Here is a 24,795-nt window from a genome sequence, read left to right on the forward strand (position 1 = left end):
TGGCTACAAAAACCCAGCTTTCTGCAAGACAAATTCTGCAGGCTTTGGGGTTCATGGCATCCTGCATTCTAATTCCATATGCAAGACTGCATATGAGGAAACTTCAATGGTACCTAAAAAGCTTATGGAGTCAACATTGTCACAGCCTGGAAACAATGATTCCTTTCATTCCTTGCCTGCAACAGGAGTTCCTTTGGTGGGCAGAGGCCAGTCACCAAAACAAGGGACTGACATTCCACCCCCTGGCACCCAAACCCTGACTACAGACGCATCAGACTATTCTTGGGGGGCCATCTAGCAGGGAGATGCATTCAGGGCGAATGGAGCGCAACTCAAATGCACCTGCATATCAACCAGAAAGAAATGCTAGCTGTACAGAATGCTCTGACAGCCTTCAAGGGCTTCCTTCATCCAGGACAACTACTGATGAAGACTGGCAACACCACAGTTATGTGGTACATAAACAAGCAGGGGGGTACCCACTCCTACCCCCTTTGCAGACTAGCCATGGCCTTGTGGAACACAGCCTTGACTTACTAAATACATCTACAAGCTCAGTTCCTGCCAGGAAAGCAAAATACTCTGGCAGGTGACCTAAGCAAAAATCTTATGGACCCCCATGAATGGAAACTGGATCTGCAAAGCTTCAGCATGTTAACACGAAAATGGGGGAGCCCAGACATAGATCTTTTTGCCTCTCCCCAAAACTATCAGACAAATTCTGCACAAGAATTCATCACAAAAAAGCTTGGAAAGTGGATGCTCTATCCTTAGCTGGAAAAAAACTATCAGTCTATGCCTTCCCCCCTCTGCCTCTGCTCTCCAAGGTTTTACTTAGTCAGACAGGAAAAACCAAAAATGATTGATTACTCCAGATTGGCCACACCAACACTGGTACCCACTTCTAAAGAATATGTCACACCTTCCTCCATGGTACTTGCCTCAGACTCCTCATCTATTGTCTCAGCAGAACTTTCAAATTCTGCAAACTCGGCTCCAAACTCTGAATCTTGCAGCATGGCTAATCAACTAATTTCACCAGTCACATCCCTCAGTAAACCTGTGATGGATGTCATTTTGGAGGCTAGAAGGCCTAGTACTAGAAAATCTTATGCTGATAAATGGAAGAGATTCTGTGCCTGGAACCAAGCACAAGGAATAAACACAGCAGTACTCAATATTCCTCAGATTCTGCAATATTTAACTGAGATGCTTCACAAGGCATAGTCTTTTTCTTCTATAAAAATCCATGCCTCTGCCATCTCGGCTCATTACAACACAGAGCCTCCTCTCTTTTCTCATCCCCTGCTAAAGCAGTACCTCAGAGGAGCCAAAACTTTGAGACCTCCAACTCCTGCATAGGATCTCAATTCTGTGCTGGAAAAACTCACCCTACCTCCTTTTGAACCAGCTGTCACTGCAGACATAAAATTTCTTTCTTGGAAGACTGCCTTGCAGTCACTTCAGCTGGAAGGATTTCAGAGCTACAGGCTCTCATGGCAGTAGAGCCTTTCATTATCTTTTATCCGGATAGAGTGGTCCTCAGGACCAATCCTTATTTTATGCCTAAGGTGGTATCCGGTGTGGCTCATAACCAGACCATTCATCTGCCAACCTTTTTCCCAAATCCGCAGAACAAGGGGGAGTGGATTCTGCGTTCATTGAATGTACACAGACAGCAAAGATTCTACTTGAACAGGATAAAATCTCTAAGAAAGTCTGAGCAACTACTGGTGGCATTTGCTCCAGGGGCAGAGGGGAAGGCTATTTCTAAGCAGACTATTTCAAAATGGATAAGCCATTGTATTTGTTTCTGCTACATGCACCATGGTAAACCTGTCCCCAAGAGGATCAGATCCCATTCCACCAGGGCTGCATCTACTTCTGCAGCTTTTCTCAGAGGGGTTCCTACCAGAGACCTTCTAGAAGCTGCTACTTGGAGTTCAATTCAAACGTTCACAAAACATTACCATCTACCTCTCTTTTCTAAATCCATGGCAGGCTTTGCCACTGCTGTCCTGCAGGGCCTTATAGCCACTCCTAATGCTGTATAATTCCATCCTCCCATCCATAGCTTTGGGATTCTACTCAAATGTAATGACTGCAACAGTGAAACACGAAGAACATAGTACAGTTGTGTACACTTACCATAAATGTAGATGTTCGAGTGTATTCACTGTTGCAGTCTGGGTTACCCACCCACCAGCCCCCTTTCTTCTCTATTATCATACCTCCTCTTTCCTTCACTATGCTCAAAAGCCTTTTTGGTGTATTTACTTTTAGTTGCAGGTAAACGTGTTCTAAATTACATGCATATATATATTTATATATATTTTTGCTCCCCATTTGGGGGGCACCTGACATCTGGAGCAAGAAAAACTGATTAAAATGACGTCAGCTGCATGTTTATATACCCCTGACGTCATGGAAGAGGAGACAGCAACTGATGCAGTAACCAAGACTTTGTTATTCAGGCCGACTGAGGGCAACCTGCCAGCAGATTACCCAAATGTAATGACTGCAACAGTGAATACATTCTAACATCTACATTTATTGTAAGTATACACAACTGTACTTTCCAGGTTTCTGGCATGCAGCAGTCTCATTCAGTATAAAATCTGTTTGTTGTAAATGTGTTTTTATTTGACCTTCTTACATTAAGACCCTTAACAGTCATACATTTATGTAGTGCTTGAGTAAGTAAGTTTTCCTTAGACTGCTAGTTGTATATGAAGTGTGAACTTTTGCAGTTCAGGGTTATTTGCCTGTCCCTGATATTACCTTGTAGTTTTTTGTGGTTTGACTGTTGACTTGTTTTGATGCATGGTGTACTTGTGCAAGTCTGTCATGTAATTATGCTGTTGTAGTTTATTAATGGTGTTTCAGAATCTGAGGTTGTGTGTGCTGTACTTTTAAGACCTAGTTTTGGAGGTACAGCATAAGGTCATTGTGTTAAATTGGGCATGCCTTTTCTTTCATTCCCAGCTTTTAACCATTGCTTTAATTTATTCTTGTCTTGTAGAAATTGAAGATTTACCGCCTCTCCCTTCCAGGACATTTCCTGCTAGTACAAAGCAGCAAGTTGAATGTCCCCGGCCACGAGGTGTGCCTGAGCCTTTAGTGTGGTGGGAGAAGGCAGGCACACGCATCCCCACAGCTGGAAGAGTCCATCAGGATGGAAGAGATCTCATTTTCACAAATGTTGAAGAGGAAGACAATGGGGTGTACACCTGCTTTGCAGAGAACAAGGCAGGGCAGAAGAAACAGGAGCTGAATATCACTGTGGCAAGTAAGTGTCTTGTGATTGCTGTCCTGATGGCATTTATCTTAGGGCTGATGTATGAGGGATGCAATATTCTGTACAGCCGTTCTGAAGCCTACTTATATGACTGTAACCAGACACTGTGTAGTTATCTAATGTACAACTTAGAACAATCTGAAATAAAGTGTAGTTTTTACCTCTCAGGCTAATGAACACATTCCAGTCCATACTGAGGGCACTTGAAGAATACCCTTTCTCCTTCATATACATTTAGATTCTGTTATGTTATAAACATTTGTCTTTAATAATGGCAGTTCTTGTGTTGCCTCTGTATTTGTAAGCATGGTCTGGGCTTTAATGGTTGTGGTTGTTTTGGGGTGTTCTTGTTTAATTGGTGGAACAGAAGAGTTTTGTGTGTTGGTGGGTGGGGCATTAATGCAAGAAGACCTATACTTAAATGGCCAGTGCTACATTTATTAAATAAAGCATCAGTGAAGGGATTTTAAGTAAAACTGGCCATGGTAACTTACATTTTTTTCCTGAAAACATATTTTGGGAATCTTTTTCATTTTTATATAGTGTTCAATAGTTTGTCTCTGCCAAGTGATTGTTTTAATGTTTAGCTAAGGAAAAATAATGTCACATATGACTAGACATAGTTGAAGTGCCAGAGGAAGACAGATGAAGTTTATGAAATTAACTTCTAAAATGGATAGAGGCAAGGTTAAGGGTCTTGTTGGGGTGGTTGGTGGAAGAAGTAGAAGATGAGGTTGGCGAAACGAGGGCTAATTGATGACTGGGTTATGAAGAAGTGTGGCTCAGTGGGTGGTATGCAGTATTGTGTTAAAATCGCAAAGTTTAGTTTGTGAGAGCTTCTCTTCTGGCTGGCAGACAGCCCCAGCTTCAAGATTGCATGGCATCTGTAAAAATGTTCAAGGCTAGTTTAGAGATTAGTCCTGAAGGTGAATTTATAGCTGTGGATTGTAGGTGTGGGCTGACAAGATAGGCTAGTGAAGTGATAAAGTGAGATGATAATGTTTAGGTATGGAGTGTTTGAAGGGGAAGATTGACAGGTTCAGTACACAGTGTTAGACTGAAGGAGCGAGTCGGGTAGAATGGGAGAAGTAACCTAGGTGGAGAATACTTCTGAGGAATTAAGCATGGTCTAGGGTTGAGTGTAGATTGGGGGCGTATGGGAGTTCTGCATAGTGTATGCTGGTAAGTATCCCAGGGTCCTTTTCCATTTTCAGACAAGCATAGTCTGCCCTTCGGAGAAGGAATATCGATTTACAGCCCACTGCGCTGACATTTTTTCCCCTTGGAGAAAATTTTTCTGAAATGACACCTGGTAGTAAGCCATTGCATTACCCATAAAAAATGCCCAACTTAAAATCTGCCCTTTCTGTCAGACAATGTACATATTTTGTGTTTAACTCAAAACAGTGCTTTTAATAATATTGTAATTATATTTAAATGGTAATCTTTAAATGGAATTATGTACCACTTGTAGTTTCAGTTCTGTTTGGTTGCAGTCAAAATAAACCATTATCTAGGAGTATCTATTCTCTGCAGAGGGTTAGGAGTTTTTAATTAAGGAACAGAGCAGAAGGGGAGGGTAAGAGAAGTAAAAGACTGAATGAAGAAGGAAAACTAATGCATGGTGGAAGTTAGTAGCCAGTACTAGAGATAGGTGTGTTGACAAAAGGCAAGCTGGGTAGCAAGATTAACAGAAATAATGCACTGGAAGTCCTAATTGAGGGAAATTGATTAGATACACGAGGAGATTTGTTTATAATTAAAATGTAAAGCATGCATACTAGAAAATGTTTTAAAACAATTGAGTTCAGTAACCAGTATGAAAGTTACTATATTTCATCTTGTTGTAATACATATTGTTTGATAAAGTTTTTGTTTAAATGAAGAGAGAAGCTAATACATGACATGATGGCAACCACAAAACAATACTTTGTTATAATCTGGTAATTCTTGCACTAGGTCAAGGAATGCTTGCAAATTGTTGAGACAAGTATGTTGACTGAAAGTAGTAAGTTAAGATAGCAGGATTCCCAAAAATAATGCACTAGAAGCACTGAGGGAAGTTGGTTATGTGCAGGCGGTTGTTTGGTCTGACAAAAATTTTAAACATGCACACTGGAAAATGTTTTAAAAACCATTGCAGTTACAGTGAGCTCTCAGTTAACCGGAACTCAGGCAGCCAGCACTCTCAGGCAACCAGAAAAAAAATATTGAAGAAATACAGTACAATTTTCACGTGTTGCACTTTGTTTCCTCCCAGCAGAAACATTTCTTAAGTTTTTAGAGTCTGAGTTTTAAAAAGGAAGATGGGAATAAATTCTCTCTCTTCCCAACCTGAGAACAAATCAGACCAAGGGTACAGTATTAGGCCTATTTTTAATAGTAACTCTCAGGCAGCCAGAAACTACAGTTGTCTGGCATCTACCAATCCCCATGGGTACTGGTTAACTGGGAGTTTACTGTAGTAACTACCACTGAGAAAATAACTCATTCATTTCATTTTCTTGTCAGGTTTGTCAGGATTCAGAGTGAAAGGTGTTCCATTTTTACATACAAACATGTCTTCAGTTCATTTGGAAAACAAATTGTCTTCCTTGATAAGCTCTGCTAGATTATAAGATGGTCTGGATAGTACAGCTCATCCTTTTAAAAAGAGCTCCAGCATCTTAAATATTTACTGGCAACACAAGGAGAGAGGGACAGAATAAAATGCTGCAGGCAAACGATCTAAACAGATCAATTGTTATAATAGTTATTTTGGCCAACAAAATTTGAACGATAACATTGGAAAATTTTTTACATTGCTGTTTGTATAGATCATCCGTATCGTTTTGAACAATATGTATATAGTTAATGTTTATTTCTCAGGATGTACATCGTGTTTCACTGTTGCAGTCATGACTGTAGGGTTCTCCCCTGCCGGCAGGCAGTCCTCGGTCGGCCAGAATCCCAAAGTCTGGGTCCGGCGTCGGCTGTTCAACCATGCTCCCTGACGTCAGAGTGCCAGGAGTACAAATCTGACAGCCAACGCCATGTTCTCCAGTCTTTCTTGCCGTGTGGTGATAGCAGTTCGCAAGTGCCGGTTGGCTGACTCCTGACAATTTTTTCTGAAAAACTTCAGTCTGAAGACTTTCTTCTCCACTCAAAGCTAAGTACCCCGTTGGGGAAACTTTTTCTTGCTCCAGTCCGATGTCAGAAAAAGTTAATAACTGTATTTCATATGGGAAGCAAATACCTCATAAGGATTTTCATTCTTACTGTATTCCTTGCTTAGGCCCTGACCACGACGTAGCTAGTTGTCAGTTTTGTGCTAGGTTCAATCAACGTACAATTAAACGAAGGTACGATTTTGCATTTCATTACTTCGGTAGGCGTTTTAACTACAAAATGTCGTTGGATACGGTTCCGGCTACCGGAGTTCACAAACGACGCAAGGACAAAGACAGGCCTCTGAGGTCCAAATCTGACGATATCACACAAGCGGAGCCAGCTTCAGGTTCGGCCGTCGTCAGTGAGGCGCTTTTGCAGCCCCTGTCGTCGGCCATTTCGGAACCGATGGCCGAAACGGACTCCCACGAGGAGCCAACTAGGCCTTTGAATATCTCTATTGCAGGACCTTCGGACAATGCTCCTTCGGATGGGTCCGGAGCCGCTGTGCAGGTACCGGCTTCCGAAGGGGTTTTCAAGCCTACTCAGCTTCTAATAAAGGTAAAGCCAAAGACAAAAGCAAAGACTCCTTCCAAATCAAAGACTGCAGCACAGGCCTCTTCTGAACCGGCTCCCAAGTCACAGAAACAGTTACTTTAAGATGGCGAAGGATTTACTTACTATGATTAGGGGTTCACATCCCCCTCCAGATAAAAGGCCAAGGCAGGAAGTTTATTATGATTCCTCTGATTAGGCTTCTGTTTGTTCAGTTTCTTCTTCTGACCAGGAATATTCTTTCCCTCCTTATGAGGATTCTGATGCTGAGGAATCCATTCCTTCAGCTTCTCCCCTGAAGATTTCTCTTTTGGGGAAACTTTGCATGAAATGAGGGAACATTTCCACTGGGAAGGACAGGAGTATTTGGAATCTAAGAAAAGACTAAGGGATTTTCTTCTTCTTCCCCAACATAGACCCCTGGCTATTCCTCCTGTTTTGGATATTGTGGATGATGCTTTTTCGGAGGCTAACTTAACACCTGACTCTCTTCCTCCAGCTCCTGTTAAGCCAGACAGATATTATAGGGTTCCTGATTCCCACCAGTTTTTATACAAGAACCCTACTGCTGACCCTGAAACCATTTCTCAGGGTCCTAAGGGAGTTGAGGCCGCTTCTGCTAAAAACCCCATTCCCACTGAGAAGGATTCTAGATCTTTAGAAAGATGGGGCAAAAAAGTGTACACTTCTGCTACTTTATCTGTTAGGGCTTTAAACTGTCAGTTTCATATGATGAAATACCAGCAATTTCTCTTGTCTGTTTTAAAACAAAAGCTTACTTTCATTTCTGCCTGTGCAGATGATAAGGAGTTACATGACTTAATGCATGCCACTGAACAAGTTGGGAAGCATGGTTTACACTGTGGATTTGATGCCTTGGAGGCTTCTTGTAGGGTTGCTGCCTTTGGCACTGTTATTAGAAGGCATGCATGGTTAAAGGAACAAAATTTGCCAGAACAAGTAAAAGCTAAATTATTGGATGCTCCTGTTCAGCATAATGTTTTGTTTGGATCAAAAGCTGAGGAGGTGATTAAAAAGATGGAGGACAAGGCGAAATCCATGCAAACAGTTAAAGATTTCTTACAAGTACAGCCACCCAGATTTAGCAGGAATTGACCTACAAAAAATTGGTCCTTTCCCAATTCAGACAGGCCTCAGAGGGGTAGATATAGACGCTCCCGAGGAAGGCCTCAAACTCAAGCTTCTTATAGACCAAGACAGTGGACTGCTTCCACACCTAGGGGAGGAGAGGACAGGTCACAAACTCATAGGAAACGGACTCAATGACTCCCTCTGTTGGGCTGCAGGAACTTCTTGCCTGGAAGCCCATTGGACTCGTATAACCCAAGACAAGTGGGTTCTGGATGTGATTTCAAGAGGTTACAGATTCCATTTTCATACCCTGCCAAGGCCATGCGGATGGCCAGACCTTCCAAAACATCAATGGACAGAGGCCTTAAACCAGGTGGAAGCTCTTTTGGCTATGAAAGCCATAGAACTAGTTCCACTTTCAGAGATGGGACAAGGTTTTTACTCGAGGCTCTTTCTAGTCCCCAGGAAGCAAAACTCATGGAGACCCATTCTGGATCTGTCAGTCTTGAACACCTTTCTAGAGATTCCAAAATTCAAGATGCTTACTCTACAGCAGCTACTTCCAATGCTGTCCAAAAATGCATGGATGGTAACTTTGGATTTAAAGGAGGCATATTTGCACATTCCCATCAGACAGGAACGCAGAAAATACCTCAGGTTCAAGGCCGGATCGAGGCACTTTCAATTCTCTGCACTGCCCTTTGGATTGTCTACTGCGCCCAGGGTCTTAACCAAATGCCTGGCTTCAGTAGTAGCTTACTTACTGCAGACTCAAGGGAATTTAAATTTACCCTTATCTGGATGACTGTCTTATTCAGGCAGACAGCAAGGAGGTCTTACTCCAGCATTAACGGTTTGTTCAGGATCTCCTCAAGTTCCTGGGATTCACTGTAAACATAGTCAAATTTGACACCCTCACAACAGATAACTTTTCTAGGCGCTTCTTTAAACACAACAACCCAGATGGCATTTCTGACATACAAAAAACAGTTTCTGCTGGCTTCAACTTTCAAAATCTTGGCAACTTTAACTCTGCTATCTGCAAGGAGTTTCCTGCAGGCTTTGGGTTACATGGCCTCCTGCATCCTTCTCGTACCATATGCAAGACTACACATGAGGAAAATACAGTGGTACCTAAAAAGTGTATGGTCTCAGCATTGCCACAGTTTAGACATACTGATCTCCGTCCTGCCTTGTCTTCAAAAGGAATTCCTTTGGTGGTCCAAGGCATGTACTCTAAACAAAGGGAAACCCTTCTGTCTGCCTCCTACAACTCAGATTCTAACCACGGACACCTCGGATTATGCATGGGGAGCCCATTTTCAGGGCAACTGTCTGCAGGGCCTTTGGACAAAGGATCAGAAGCACCTGCATATCAATTTAAAGGAAATGTTAGCCATTCAGAAAGTTCTAATGGCCTTCAGGAATCTTCTACAACCAGGACAACTACTGATACGGACAGACAACACCACAGTTATGTGGTACATAAACAAGCAAGGGGGATCTCATTCCTACCCCCTTTGCAGACTAGCCATGGATCTATGGAACACAGCTCTAGCTTGCAATCTGGATCTTCAAGCTCAGTTTCTGCCAGGGAAGCAAAACTTTCTGGCAGTCTGAGCAGAAACCTTTCGGGTCCACATGAATGGATGCTGGACACCGAAATATTCAGGATAACAGCAGTCTGGGGATGTCCTCACATAGACCTCTTTGCATCCCATCTCAATCATCAACTACAGAAGTTTTGCACCAGGACTTTTCACGAACTAGCTTGGAAAGTGGATGCACTGTCATTCAGTTGGAGAAACCTCTCAGGATATGCCTTTCCATCTCTTCCTCTTCTTCCACGGGTATTATTAAAGATCAAACAGGACAAGCCCAAGATGATAATCTTGTTGGCCCCAAATTGGCCTCGACAGTTTTGGTATCCCACTCTGAAAAACCTATGTCTGGAGCCCCCTTGGGTCTTACCACAGACTCCAAACCTTCTGTCCCAACATCAGGGTCAGGTTCTACACTCCCATGTCAGCACTCTCAGCCTGGCGGCCTGGTTAATGCAGGGCCTTTGATTCCTTCTCTCCTACCCAAGCAGGTTATGGATGTCATTTTAGAAGCCAGACGTCCTAGCACTAGAAAATCTTATGCAGGAAAATGGAAAAGATTTTGTTCCTGGATGCAGGCTCAGGATTCTGATCCTCTTCTTCCGAATATTCCTTTAATTTTACTTTACCTGACCGATCTCTTACATAAGGGTCTCTCTTTCTCTTCCATTAAGATACATGCCTCTGCTATTTCCGCTCATTATAATACAGACCCTCCAATCTTTTCCCACCAACTCGTGAGACAGTTTCTCAGAGGAGCTAAGAACTTAAGACCTCCTAAGATCTCCTCCCATTCCTGCTTGGGATCTCAACTATGTTTTGGAAAAGCTCACCTTACCTCCTTTTGAGCCTGCTGCCTCTTCTGACATCAAGTTTTTATCTTGGAAAACAGCCATCCTGTTAGCCCTGACCTCTGCCAGGAGAGTTTCAGAGTTGCAAGCTCTTATGGCTGTGGAACCTTATATTATTTTTCATCAAGACAGGGTGTCTTTGAGGACTAATCCTACATTCATGCCTAAGGTGGTTTCCAGAGTGGCTTTAAATCAAACTATCCACTTGCCAACTTTTTTCCCCACACCTCAAAATAAAGGGGAAAGGATCTTACATTCCTTGGATGTACACAGACAACTATGTTTTTACCTGGACAGAATCAAGGACATCAGAAAATCAGAGCAATTGTTTATTTCTTATGCTTCAAGTTCCCAAGGTAAAGCCATTTCAAAACAGACCATTTCTAAATGGATTGCTCATGGAATCAGATTTTGTTACTCACACCATGGAAAGCAAATCCCAGGGAGTATCCGGACTCATTCCACCAGAGCTGCTGCCACTTCTGCTGCCTTCCTCAGGGGAGTTCCTACCAAAAATGGAATCACATAATGTCAAATATTACAATATTCGTAAAAACATTGATAAACATTGTGATACCATCATTAAAAGAAAGTTCAACAAACTGAACAGAGACCTCAGGGAATATAGGGAGGGGCGACAGTATCCCAATCCACCTCACCCTAGAGGCATGAATTTTCAAGCCCCTGAGTTTCACCAGAGTTCTGTTCCTAATGCTGAAATGGTAACACCAGCTACAGGGGAGGGTGAGGACAATGGTCCTATTGATATACTTGGGCAAACAGATGAGAGTTTTTTACCCAGAAGATCAGAACGTATTCGGAATCAACAAGGGGGACAAGCTTTCCCAGTTTACCCGATTTTTTCCCAAGGCAGGAACAATCAAGCTCAGGGGAGAGGGAGGAGCAGGAATCAAGCCTGGCAATAGACAAAAGTATTACTGTCACAAACCTAGGTGCGTATTATTTACATAGTAAGAAGGGTTATCATATTTACAATTATAGTGAAGTACCTGTAACTGAAGCATGTTTCGATTTATTTACAAAAGGCTTTAAATTTGTTCCTGCTAGAGGTAGCCAATTGGTTAACAGTATTCTTGACCTCAAAATGCTTATTCGAAAATTAAATTTTCAACATTTATTTGGTTATGGCCCTGTTGCTCCAAGTATGTTTTTAAAAAAGTCCAGTGCATTTAACCCGCCACTACACCCACAGTTATGTAATTTGGAGTATAGAATCGAAAGGGAAATACGTAAAGAACTAGGCCAGGTTCGTTTTGAACACAACTTAAGTGAGGAGGAATATACAGTTTTGTACGACCTAGCACATAACCACTCCATCCGGGTAATGCAACCGGACAAGGGAGGGGGTACTGTTTTTATGAGCCAGGTTTTATATGAAAGCAAAATGGGGGAAATACTATATGATACCAACAAATACACTGTTACATCTATTCAAGAGATACACCTCTCATATAAAAAAGTTGATTTAACTATAAAGGACCTGTTAGACCAGGAGGTCATTGAATTTGACACCTTCTCTTTTTTTAGAAAATAACCATCCTAAGGTACCCACTATTTTTGGGGTACCTAAAATACACAAATGTATGGAAGATCCACCACTACGGCCTATTGTGGCCGCACAGGGCTCAAAGACCCATTCAATAGCTAAATTCTTAGACTGGATGCTCAAACAGGTTTGGGGAAAAGAGTCACACCTCATTAAGGACTCCTGGGAATTTTTGCGGAGAGTCACTAATGAATTGTATAGGCCTAACCTTACGTTTTTAACAATTGACGTCGTGGATTTGTTTTCAGTAATCCCCACTGACAGACTGGAATGGTTAGAGGAGGTTCTATGGGAGTGCGCAGGGATTACAGGCAACGATGTAAACACGATTATGACTCTGGTTGAGTTGGTATTACAAAATAATTACATATGCTATGGGGGTGAGTATTTTAAACAAATAACTGGGGTGTCAATGGGGGCTAATTTTGCTCCAACCTATGCAGATATAATTATGGCTGTCTGGGAGAAGAAATTTGTCCATAACAGTGGTTTTGAAAAGTACTGGAATCATTACTCCAGATTCCTGGACGACATCTGCATTTTTTGGGTTGGTCCCATTGAGACCATTCAGGAGTTTATCACCTATATTAGAGGTACCACTAATTTCTTAAACTTTACCTACGAGACATCTGTGGAATCTGTTCATTACTTCGATGTAACTATAAGTAAGGAGACAGCAGGGTTTACCTCTACAGTGTATAGAAAGCCAACTTTTTCAAACAGTTATTTGCATTTCTCTAGTTCACACCCAGAGTTTCAAAAGAGGGGTATAATCAAGGGACAGTTTGTCAGGGCCTCACGAATGACATCTCAGGACCATCAATTTAAAAATGAATGTGACAAGTTGACAACAATGTTTATGGATAGGGGGTATCCCGTAACCATGATTAATTTGGTAAAGGAAGAAGTTTTGAAAGGCAGACTTACAAGATTTAAGCCTATTTTGGGGCAAGAGGGTTTGGTTACCGAGCAAGGCAAGGGCAAATTCAACAGCGAGGGACAACAATTATTGTTCATTACAGAATATAGTGGCAATGTCGGGATGCTTAGTAGGATTATTGACAGGGAATTTAAATCCTTTCAGGAACTGACAGACCTTAATGGATTCAAGACTATAACTCTTAAAACTGTATATAAAAAAGGTTTTAATATTAAGAGAATTTTGGAGATGGGTCCTACACAACACCAACCTGAACATCCCCGCAAGGGCACTTTTAAGTGCGGACGGTGTTCCCAGTGTAAATACATTCTTAACAAAGAGTCAGTATACTTGGAAAGTAGAAATAGGAAGATCAGTTCCAAAAGATTTTATAATTGTCTTTCCTATGGGGTTGTTTATTTGGCAGTGTGCCAGTCATGCCAGGCATTTTATGTGGGGAAAACCAAAAGGCAACTCCGTAGAAGGGTGTACGAGCACCTTTATGATATACAAAAATGTGACAGAAACAATGCACTTTATAAGCATAGTTTAGCATGCTCTGAAGCGATTTTTACTTTTTTTGTTTTGGATTCCGTTTCCCAAGATGCCAGGGGTGGACCATGGGAGATATTATTGTCCCATAGAGAGACACACTGGCAAATTCTTTTGGAATCCAATAGATTCCCTGGGCTCAATGAAGCGATATCTATTGTCCCATATTTAAAGTTAAAATCTGACAGGATTTAAACATTTTTTTAACATGCAACATATTAGGAGTGTTGTAATACAACAATATTTTAAAAAAAATAACTATGGTTATAAAATTATGATAATATTTATGTTTTGTAAAATGTTTTTAACTGGTATTTTTAACTTAGAGGGTTGATGTATCATATACATGGACACACTGAACTTTTAGAACGGACGCTTGTGTCTTTAATTTTGATTTATCAATTAATTCATTAGTGTAAGTGTGATGTTTTTGAGTATTTATACCTGTGGGATTCAATTTCATTTTGTCTGATGAAGTCATACTTTTGATGAAAACGTGTGCACTATATTGTTGGCGTTAGCGTTGTAATAAACTTTTCTGTTCAGTTGAGCTTTGAGCCTTATTGTGAGCTGATCGATCACCGTATTACTTTACCAGTGGAATCTGCTTCCGACCATTGGTTTTTCTTCTTCTTTGTGCTTTGTTATTTGGAGTTCCTACCAAAGACATTTTGGAAGCTGCAACTTGAGTTCAGTGCATACTTTTTCAAAGCACTACAATCTACCTCCCTATTCTAAGTCTAGGGCAGGCTTTGCTTCTGCAGTCTTGCAGGGCCTTTTAGCCGCCCCTTCTACTTTATGACCACCTCCCTTTCATTCTGCTTTGGGATATTCTACCCTACAGTCATGACTGCAACAGTGAAACACGATGAACATAGTACAGTTGTGTACACCTACCATAAATGTAGATGTTCGAGTGTCTTCACTGTTGCAGTCTGGGTTTCCCTCCCTCCTGTCCCCTCTAATTTTTACTTTGTGTGGTTCCTTTATTCACCATTCTTCTGAGGTGTATTTGCAAAGGATGTGGGACCTTTCTCATTTTGGGACTCCTGACATCTGGGGCAAGAAAAACTGGAGAACATGGCGTCGGCTGTCAGCTTTGTACTCCTGGCGCTCTGACGTCAGGGAGCATGGTTGAACAGCCAACGCCGGACCCAGACTTTGGGATTCTGGCCGACCGAGGACTGCCTGCCGGCAGGGGGAGAACCCTACAGTCATGACTGCAACAGTGAAGACACTCAAACATCTACATTTATGGTAGGTGTACACAACTGTACTTTGTGAGGTAATTGTGTGCTCTGTGTGTACTCTAATAAGAGATGAGGCTTAGTTGAGGCAGTGTTACAGACCCCCAATATATGTGACACAGTGATAAAACACTGAGAAGGGCTTTTTTGTATCAGAAGGACAAAGAGCACAAGTTAGGTGAGTGTAATGGTTACAGTGGCACAGTTTGAGTTATTGGTTTGATATTTAAAATGAATTGTTGATAAGAATGGGAGAAAGTACTGACCTATGTTTGCAGTAGTAATGCACAAGTAATGTTGCAGGCAACACACTTGAATCATAGCGAAAGTGAAACTTGAAAAGTGGGAAAGGACTCTTTGCTGGGTAGTGAAAGGAGGGGGTCTATTAATTAAAAGGAATATAGGAATAAAAATTGAGGAACAAATGAAAAGACACGCAGGTAAATGTAGTGGTTAGAGGTGGGCAGGGCGTTCACATTACACTGGCTGCAGTATATGTTCGCTGAGTAAGCAGTGAGACAAGATATAAAGAATTTAATGGGAGAAATTTTAGTCTGTCTTCAGTGATGTATGGTAATGACAGGAGGTTGTAATGCTGTAGGAAAAAAGGCAGATGTCTCTGGAGGGCCAATACATTATAGAATGAGGGTAGATACATACAGAAATATATGCATGTATTTGGGCTTATTGTAATGAAAATGAGACAAAATGAAGAAGTATGCACATTTTTCGGTGAAATATGGATGTTCTTCGGGTTTCACTGTTGCAGTCATCACATTTGCGTTATCCCTGCCAGGGTAGCCCTCGGTCGGCCCGAGTACCAGAGACTTAGTATTTTTGCGTCGGTTGCTGTCGCTTGAGGACTGACGTCAGTAGTATAAAGTAAGGCAGCCGACGCCATTACTTCAGTCTTTCTTGTCATGGAGCTTGAAGCAGAAGCAGTTAGCATGAGTGCCAGTCAGCCGCTACCCAAGTTTTCGTCTCCGAATTGAAGTTGGAAGTCTTTTAAAGCTAAGTACCCCATTGGGGATCCTTTTTTCTTGCACTAACCAATGTCAGAAAAAGTTAATAATTGTCTCGCCTGTGGAAAGCAAATACCACACCAAGACTTCCACTCTTAATGCGTCACTTTTTAGGCCTGGACCATGAAATCCCCCGTTGTCGCTTCTGTGCTTTGTTCAATGCCAGAACTATCCATCGTCGGGCCCTTATTGTAGCCAGATATTTTCGTTTACACTCCTCGAATTCCAATATGGCTTCGGTACGCTATCCGACAGCAAATCTTCCAAAAGAAATGTAAAGAGAGAGAGACCGCACAGGTCCAAACCTACCGACGATGCTTCTGTTAAGCTAGTCATCAGTCCTCCGGTACTCAGTGAGGCGCTTTCGCAGCCCTGATACCCACTTCAGGTGATTCGCAGGCCAGTACCGAGACCCTTTTGGAGTCTGGTATGCCACAAAACTCTTCAACCAAGGATCCTGTGATCATCTCTACCTTGGATTGGTCCGGAGCCGCTGAGCAGGCACCAGCTTCCAAGGAAGTCCTTCGCACTACCGAATCTCGACACAAACCAACGTCTTCTTTCACGACTACTGTTCTTTCAAAAACAACAGAGTTTCTTAGGCCCAGGGTTCGAACCACACCCAAGAAACCGACCCACGGCACCTGCTACCTTGCCTCAGTCTCAAATGCTTAAAATGGCGGAAGACCCTTCTCATGCTGATCAGGGAAGCCAAGCTACCCCCTCAAAAATGAAGAGATCTATCCCCTGTAGTTTTGTCTGAACAAGAGTCAGATGAATCTGATGCATCTGATTATGAAGACAGGCAACCCCTTTCCACTTACGAGGATTCTGATGCAGAGGACTCCATTCCTCAGCCTCTCCCCCAGTGGATTTTTCCTTTGGGGAAACCCTGCATACTTTAAGGGAGCATTTCCAATGGAAGAGTCAGGATTATCCTCAGTCTAAAAAGAGACTCAGAATTCCTAGATCTTCTGCAACACAGACCCTTAGCCATCCCCCCCAGTCCTGGATGGTGTGGAGGATGTTTTCCTTGAAGCCAGCTTGACTCCTGATACCCTACCTCCAGCTTCCAGAAAACCAGACCGGTGCTATAGATCCCCTGACTCGCACAAATATCTTTTTAAAAATCCAACAGCTGACCCTGAGATCATTTCTCAAGGGCCAAAGTGGATTAAAGCAACCTCTGTTAGGAAGTCCACCCCCTCATACAGGGATTCCCGAGCATTAGACAGGGTAAAAAAGTATACATCACAGCTACTCTTGCTATCAGGGCACTAAATTGTCAGTTCCATATGCTGAAATTCCAGCAACATACCTTGGAACTCCTTAACTCATTCACTCCGGAGCAGCTCAGAAAAAGCTGCCTGCTTCATTCCACCATAGGAATAACAGTGCAGCCTGAGCTCATTTTCAGAAAATCCATTTCTGATACCATACAGAAAACAAATGTTCAGAACTCTTAACTATAAGAGCTAGACTAAAAATGTAAATGCAAAAGTTTGTTCAGCAGACACTGACCTTTCCAACAGTGTAAATGTTGATAGTGCATATCAAAGTCATTATTAAATATTTGGCAAGGAATGTTGATATTGTGCATATTTTTACCTTTCTGGAAAAGCAAAAGCATAATATCTTGGTCAATGTACCATGTAGACTCAAAGAATTTGTATTTAATTTGTTAGTATGAATGTCAGCTTTAAAATGAAACCTTAACCATTACTGTGTGATGCCCCTTTATGGAGATATTCACATAAATATGATTAATATAATATTTCTCATTGATAAATAAAGCATAATATCTCATCACCTGTAACAGACAGAGCCTACATATCAGTGTAGAAGTTGTGTATCTGAATGTCAGCTTCAAAATGATGCATCATTTGTGTGATCACCATGCTCTGTTGCAAAGATATGGGCATAATAATGAGAAGTATTGTAAATGTATAATTTTTATAATCCTACAAGACTAAACAAACTGTGATATCTGTACATGTGTACAGTGCACAGACACAGTTCTTTTACCATGTTGTAAGAAGTAACAATGTCTTCAAAAAGAGGTATTACTTGGCACACTGACATGCTCCCTTGCAAAGTTATTTACCAAAATATGAAAGTTTCATAATTTCCATAATCTAGCTCCAAAACACTTTGATATCTGCACATGTGTATAACATACAGGCAGAATTATTTTACCATGTTGGAGCCAGCAATACTGTCTTCAAAATGAAGTATTACTTGGCACATTCAAATGCTCCCTTGCAAAGTTATTTACCAAAATATGAAAAAAAATCATAATTTTCATAACCTAATTCTGAAACAAACTTTGATATCTGCACGTGAGAACAAAATCCAGGCACCATTATTTTACCATGTTAGAAATATCAATACTGTCTTCAAAATTAGGCATTACTTGGTACACTGACATGCTCCCTTGCAAGGTTATTTACCAAAATATGAAAAAGTCATAATTTCTGTAATCTGAGTCCTAAGAAAACTGATATCTGTACATGTGTACAGCATTCAGAAGCAGTTGTTTTACCATGTAGACACATATGATTGTAAGTATACACATTCTTGGTGTATCTAACATACTGCTGAATTGGGTACATGTAAAGAGAAAAAGCAAGGTAAGGACTGCCACTCCACTAATGAAACCGATCCAATGCATACCTCTTCTTGCAATCCAGTATACCTTCGCAGTGGATGTGGGGAAGCTCACGTTGTACCGGTTTTCAGTTTCGGAGGCATGGCTGGCAGCCTAGTGAATGTAGGAATGGCCACATACCCACACTGTCACTTGTTCTCCTGGTCATGAAGCCATGTCAGTGTCAGAAGGTGGATGAATCTGCACAGGAAAGAAAATGCAAACAGATTACTACTGATGTTTGACAGATGTAATGGAAGACTACATATATATGTATATCATATGCATTACCTGGTTTGTCCATCCAAATCTTCCATTCTAGCCCCAGGGGCAGTATTCTTTGCATTAGGTACATAAGTGTTGATGATGCTGCAGAGGTACATACCTACTACACACACACAGGTTTTGCATTAGCATGTTGTAATACATGTTGGTGTGGAGTACAGAGGCATTCATTATCATTCAGTAGAAGTACTATATCATTATGTTTCAGTCAAAATAGTATAACACTTGGATGTTTCTAAGCCCTTCCTCCTACCACCTAATTTCCACCCATGAGTGACAAAGCGTGGAAACATGGCCAACTATGGAGTATAAGCAGGAGTACAGTAATACAAGCAAAAATGTCAAACTTATGCGGTTCATCCATGTAAGAATTGGTCACAAAAGTAATAATTCCAGTTATCACATCTGACCATCAGTCTGGTTACAATAAGAGCCATCAGTTTTCCTCAATGCAGTATGTGCATATTGTTAACAGATAATTATTCTTGAAAACTGAATACAAAAACAAAAAAATATAATAACCATCACTGAAACCTGAGCTATAGATAACCTACAGTTGTTGCACTGTATCTGTATTATGATCTTCAGCAGTCTGACCATGTATGCACATGCTCTTCCCTGGTACACAAATTAAATTTTTTCCCCTACCAGCATCTTCATTACTACATGTTGTACACATGTCCCTAAATGAAACATTCACCCAAATAACCCCTTCAGGAAAATGTTCAGATATGCACAATCACCAAAATTATATATATGCGTGTGACCAATGTATATATGTGAAAGTACATACATATATATCCATATATACGCACACATGCACATTATATATATATATATATATATATATATATATATATATATATATATATATATATATATATATATATATATATATATATATATATATATATATATATATATATATATATAAAATACTGCGGTGGTGGTGCTGCGGTAACATTGTTGCCTCACAGTAAGACGTTGTCCTGTTCGATTCTCAGCTAGAGCATCTTCTGTGTGGAGATGTGCATGAATGGGCGTACCTTCGTTGAAGGTTGTGCGTCAGGGCCGGCAACTCTGCACGTAAAAATCTACTGCCAATCATTAGCGGACCGGAGTTCCGCTGTGGCAACCCCTAACCGGGAAAAGCCGAAAGACACTATATATATATATATATATATATATATATATATATATATATATATATATGTATACACATACATACAGAAAAAAAATCAGAGGTTTAGGAGGGTAGGCAGTTGATGAAGAATGACGGGGGGGGGGTGCTTGCAATGACTCCAAACAGAGAAAAAACACAACCTGGCTTGTGCATTCATCAAAGCGTTAACGACTTGTACTTATGTGAATAACAGTGACAGCAGCTGAGACTTCTCCCAGAAAAGTGATAATGGCTCGCTGCTATATTGTAATTGCTAATGTGATAATGACCTTCCTTTCATTACTGCAAAGGTATGCATGCTGAGACACAGGTGATAATTGCTGCACATAACCTGTTGAGTAGGCATTCATTATATTACCTTGTGCAGCGTTATGTAACACTCATCATCATCAGTAAGGAGAAGACGTGAGTCATTCAGTCAAATAGTATAACACTTAGATATTACTGAGCCCTTCCTCCCACCTAAATTCCACACACGATTGACAAAGCCAGGATAAATGTACCAAAAATATGGTAGCTCCATCCTGTCAGTAGTCACCTAGTGGTAACCTTTATCTCACATAGGCTGTATAATCACAAGTAGAATAATACCAGTAGAAGTGATGTAACCCAATGTAATTTGCAGACTGGCTTTCCATATGTCCCCAGTAATCCCTTCACTTGTTTGCATTCTGTGTATGCACAGGCACCAAAATGACAAAAATTGGCCCAGCAGTCACTTCAGCAGTGAGACCATAACTGGATGGGAAAAAGAAATACATCCCTGGATTCCACCTGTGCCCCTGCTGGACAGGGGCATTGGGTGCTGATTTGTCTATGTTTGTGTCTTTCGGCTTTTCCCGGTTAGGGGTCGCCACAGCGGAACTCTGGTCCGCTAATGATTGGCAGTAGATTAAGTACTGGCTTGCCGGGCCTAACCACAATCTTCAACGAAGGAACGCCCATTCACGCATGTCGCTACACAGAAGACACTCTGAGAATCGAACGGGCAACGTCTAACTGTGAGGCGACAACACTACCGTAGCACCACCACCGCAGTCTATATGGGTGCTGATTTGTCTATACATGGGCTAAACTCTTTGCTAGGCTTATAAGGGCCTCGCGGTCAATAGCCTAGAAATATCCAGTTATATGATCTATGATGCACAAAATTTCGTTTAGGCTTATACATGTGTAGTTCTAAATGATAATAAAATTTACTTTGACTATAAGCCTTTCTGCAGTGCTCATTATTTATACATGTTAATAAACTGATGTTCTTCGTGTTTCACTGTTGCAGTCATTACATTTGGGTAATCTGCTGGCAGGTTTCCCTCAGTCGGCCTGATTAACAGTCTTGGGTCTTGCGTCGGTTGCTGTCCCTTCTTCCATGACATCAGGTCATCAGGGGTATAAAACATGCAGCCAACACCATTACATCAGTCTTTCTTGCCGTGTGGTTGCCCGAAGCAGAAGCAGTTCGGAAGTGCCGGTCAGTCGACTCCTGAAATTTTCGTTTTCGAGTTTCAGAACCGAAGTCTTCTACTAAAAGCTAAGTAACCCGTTGGGGAAACTTTTCCTTGCTCCTTACCGATGTCAGTAAAAGTTAATAATTGTATTACTTGTGGGAAGCAAATACCTCATAAGGATTTTCATTTGTACTGTATTCCTTGCCTAGGCCCTGACCACAACGTGCCTTGCTGTCGGTTTTGTGCTAAATTTAATCAATGCAGTATTACACGTCGGTATATTTTTGCTTCTAAATATTTTGGCTCAAGATTTAACTATCCAGAGATGTCGTAGGTTAGCAATCTGACTACTAGAATACCTAAAAAACGCAAAGGAAAAGCCCCTGATACACTCTACTTTTGATTTGCAGCCCTCTACTGAGACCCATTCGGAGTCGGGTATGCCGTGGGATACTTTAAATATTCAACCCATGGATGTGTCTACCTTGGATGCATTCGGAGCCACTGAGCAGGCACCGGCTTCTGAGGGTGTTTTCTGGCCTAAAGATTTGTATATTAAACCAACGCCATCTTCAAAACTAAGGCCAAAAACTACTTTGTCTAAAAAAATGACGATTGGGCCACGTGTACAGGCCCCAATGCCAAAAAACAAATGATCAAAATGGCTGAGGATTTAATTACCTTGTTCAGGGGGTACCCATCCCCCTCCTGCTAAGAGGCCTAGGCAAGGCACTGACTATGAATCTTCAGATCAGGTTTCTATTTCTTCTGATTCCTCTTCTGATCAGGAATTATCTCTTCCCACTTATGAGGACTCTGATGCAGAAGATTCTATCCCTTCTGCTTCTCCTCCTGAGGATTTTTCTTTTGGAGAAACTTTGCATACCTTAAGGGAACACTTTCACTGGGAGAGTCAGGATTTCTCAGAATCTAAAAAAGAGACTTAGGGATTTTTCTTCTTCTTCCTCAGCATAGGCCTTTGGCTATACCTCCTGTTCTAGACATTGTTGTTGATGTTTTCTCAGAATCCAGTATGACTCCTGATTCCCTGCCTCCGGCTCCTAGTAAGCCAGACAAGATACTACAGGGTTCCTGACTCCCACAAATTCCTTTTTAGAAACCCTACTGCTGACCCTGAAACCAATTCTCAGGGTCCCAAGGGCATTAAGGCCTTTACTGCTAAAAATCCTACCCCTTCTGCTAGAGATTCCAGGGCGCTGGATCAATGGGGTGAAGAAGGTTTACACGTCTGCAACCTTGGCAATCAGGGCTTTAAACTGTCAATTTCATATGCTTAAATATCAATGGCATGTCATGGGTTTACTTAAACAGATGATGATGTTGATTTCTGACTGTGTGGAAAATAGATTTGCAGGATTTATTGCATTCAGCTGAACAAGTTGGAAAACATACTTTGCAATGTAGATTTGATTCCTTGGAGGCCTCATGCAGGGCTGCTGTAACTGGATCTGTGATAAGAAGGCATGCTTGGTTCAAGGAGCAAAGTCTGCCTGACCATGTTAAAGCAAAATTGTTGGATGCTCCTTTACAACATGACAGTCTATTTTGTAATAAGGCTGAAGAAGTTTTGAAAAAGATGGAAGATAAAGCTAAATCTATGTAAACTGTGAAATATTTCCTACAAGTGCAACCACCCAGGTTTAGTAGGCACTGGCCTACTAAGAACTGGTCCTTTCCAGTACCCACTAGAACCGCTCAGGTCAAACCCAGACATTCCAAAGGCTCCAGGTTTGTCGCAAGGAACTTTTAGAACAAAACAATGGGGTGCCTCCACCTCCAAATCTGGAAGCAACAAGGCACCTTCCTATGGTAAACAGTTTCAATGACTTTCCACTGCAATCACCAAGCACTTATCTGTTGGCCTCCCCTTTGGGGGGAAAACTGGCACTTCATTCACAAAACTGGCAATTGATTACCCAGGACAAATGGGTTTTAAATATAGTATCCCAGGGCAAATGGGTTTTAAATATAGTATCCCAGGGATACAAATTTCATTTCCACACGTTGCCAGCCCCAAATGGATGGCCAGACCTGCCTCCAAATTAGTGGGCAGAGGCCCAGAAACAAGTTATGTCCCTCATGAATATGGGGGCTTTTCAACCAGTACCAGAAAAGGAAAAGGGACAAGATTTTTATTCAAGACTTTTCCTGGTACCCAGAAAAGACAAATCATGGCGTCCAATCCTGGACTTAACCATTCTAAATACATTTCTGGACATTCCAAAATTCAAGATGCTGACTCTTCAACAGTTACTACCTATGCTAGGCAAGGATGCCTGGTTGGTAACCCTAGACTTGAGGCATACCTGCATATCCCAATCAGGGAATCTTGCAGAAGATACCTCCGCTTCAAAGCAGGCTATTTGCATTACCAGTTCTCTGCACTGCCCTTTGGCTTATCTACTGCGCCCAGGGTCTTCACAAAGTGCCTGGCACCAGTAATTGCATTTTGCAGGCAAAGAAATATTCAAATTTATCCATACCTGGACGATTGTCTAATTCAGGCAGAAAGCAAGGACACTCTTCTAAAACATCTGGCATTTGTAAAAAGGCTTCTAACTTGTCTAGGGTACACCATAAATGAAAAGAAATCACAACTGGTACCCTCTTAAATAATTACATTCCTGGGTGCAAGCTTGAATACAACTGCCCAGATGACTTACCTTACGCCAGAAAAACAAATTCAATTGATGACTTACAAAAACCCAGCTATCTGCAAGACAAATTCTGCAGGCCTTGGGGTTCATGGCCTCCTGCATTCTTCTAATTCCATATGCAAGACTGCATATGAGGAAACTTCAGTGGTACCTAAAAAAACTTATGGAGTCAACATTGTCACAGCCTGGAAACGATTCCCATCATTCCTTGCCTGCAAATAGAGTTCCTATGGTGGGCAGAGGTCTGCCACCAAAACAAGGGACTGTCATTCATTCCACCCCCTGTCACCCAAACCCTGACTACAGACTCATCAGACTATGCTTGGGGGGCACATCTGGCAGGGAGATGCATTCAGGGCCAATGGAGCCCAAATCAAATGCAACTACATATCAATCAGAAAGAGAGGCTAGCTGTACAGAATGCTCCAACAGCCTTCAAGGACTATCTTCATCCAGGACAACTACTGATAGACAGACAACACCACAGTCATGTGGTACATAACCAAGCAGGGGGGTACACATTCCTACCCCCTTTGCAGACTAGCCATGGCATTGTGGAACACGGCCTTGACTTATCAAATACATCTACAAGCTCATTTCATGCCAGGAAAGCAAAATACTCTGGCAGATGAACTAAGCAGAAATCTTATGGACCCACAGGAATGGAAACTGGATCCACAAATCTTCAGCATGTTGACACGCA

General features: G+C 41.6%; 1 protein-coding gene across 1 annotated transcript in view; it reads left to right on the forward strand.

The window, feature by feature from the left end:
* The window catches only part of PTK7 (protein tyrosine kinase 7 (inactive)), a 2,009,558-nt gene that overhangs the window by 1,270,071 nt on the left and 714,692 nt on the right, over positions 1-24,795 (forward strand). Inside the window, exon 7 of the mRNA XM_044060033.1 lies at positions 3,023-3,289. Within this exon, the coding sequence (XP_043915968.1) occupies positions 3,023-3,289 (267 nt within the window). The remainder of the gene's footprint in view (positions 1-3,022; positions 3,290-24,795) is intronic.

Source organism: Protopterus annectens, chromosome 1.part2 (genome assembly GCF_019279795.1).
Source record: "Protopterus annectens isolate FY-2018-M chromosome 1.part2, PAN1.0, whole genome shotgun sequence".
Classification (NCBI taxonomy): domain Eukaryota; kingdom Metazoa; phylum Chordata; order Ceratodontiformes; family Protopteridae; genus Protopterus; species Protopterus annectens.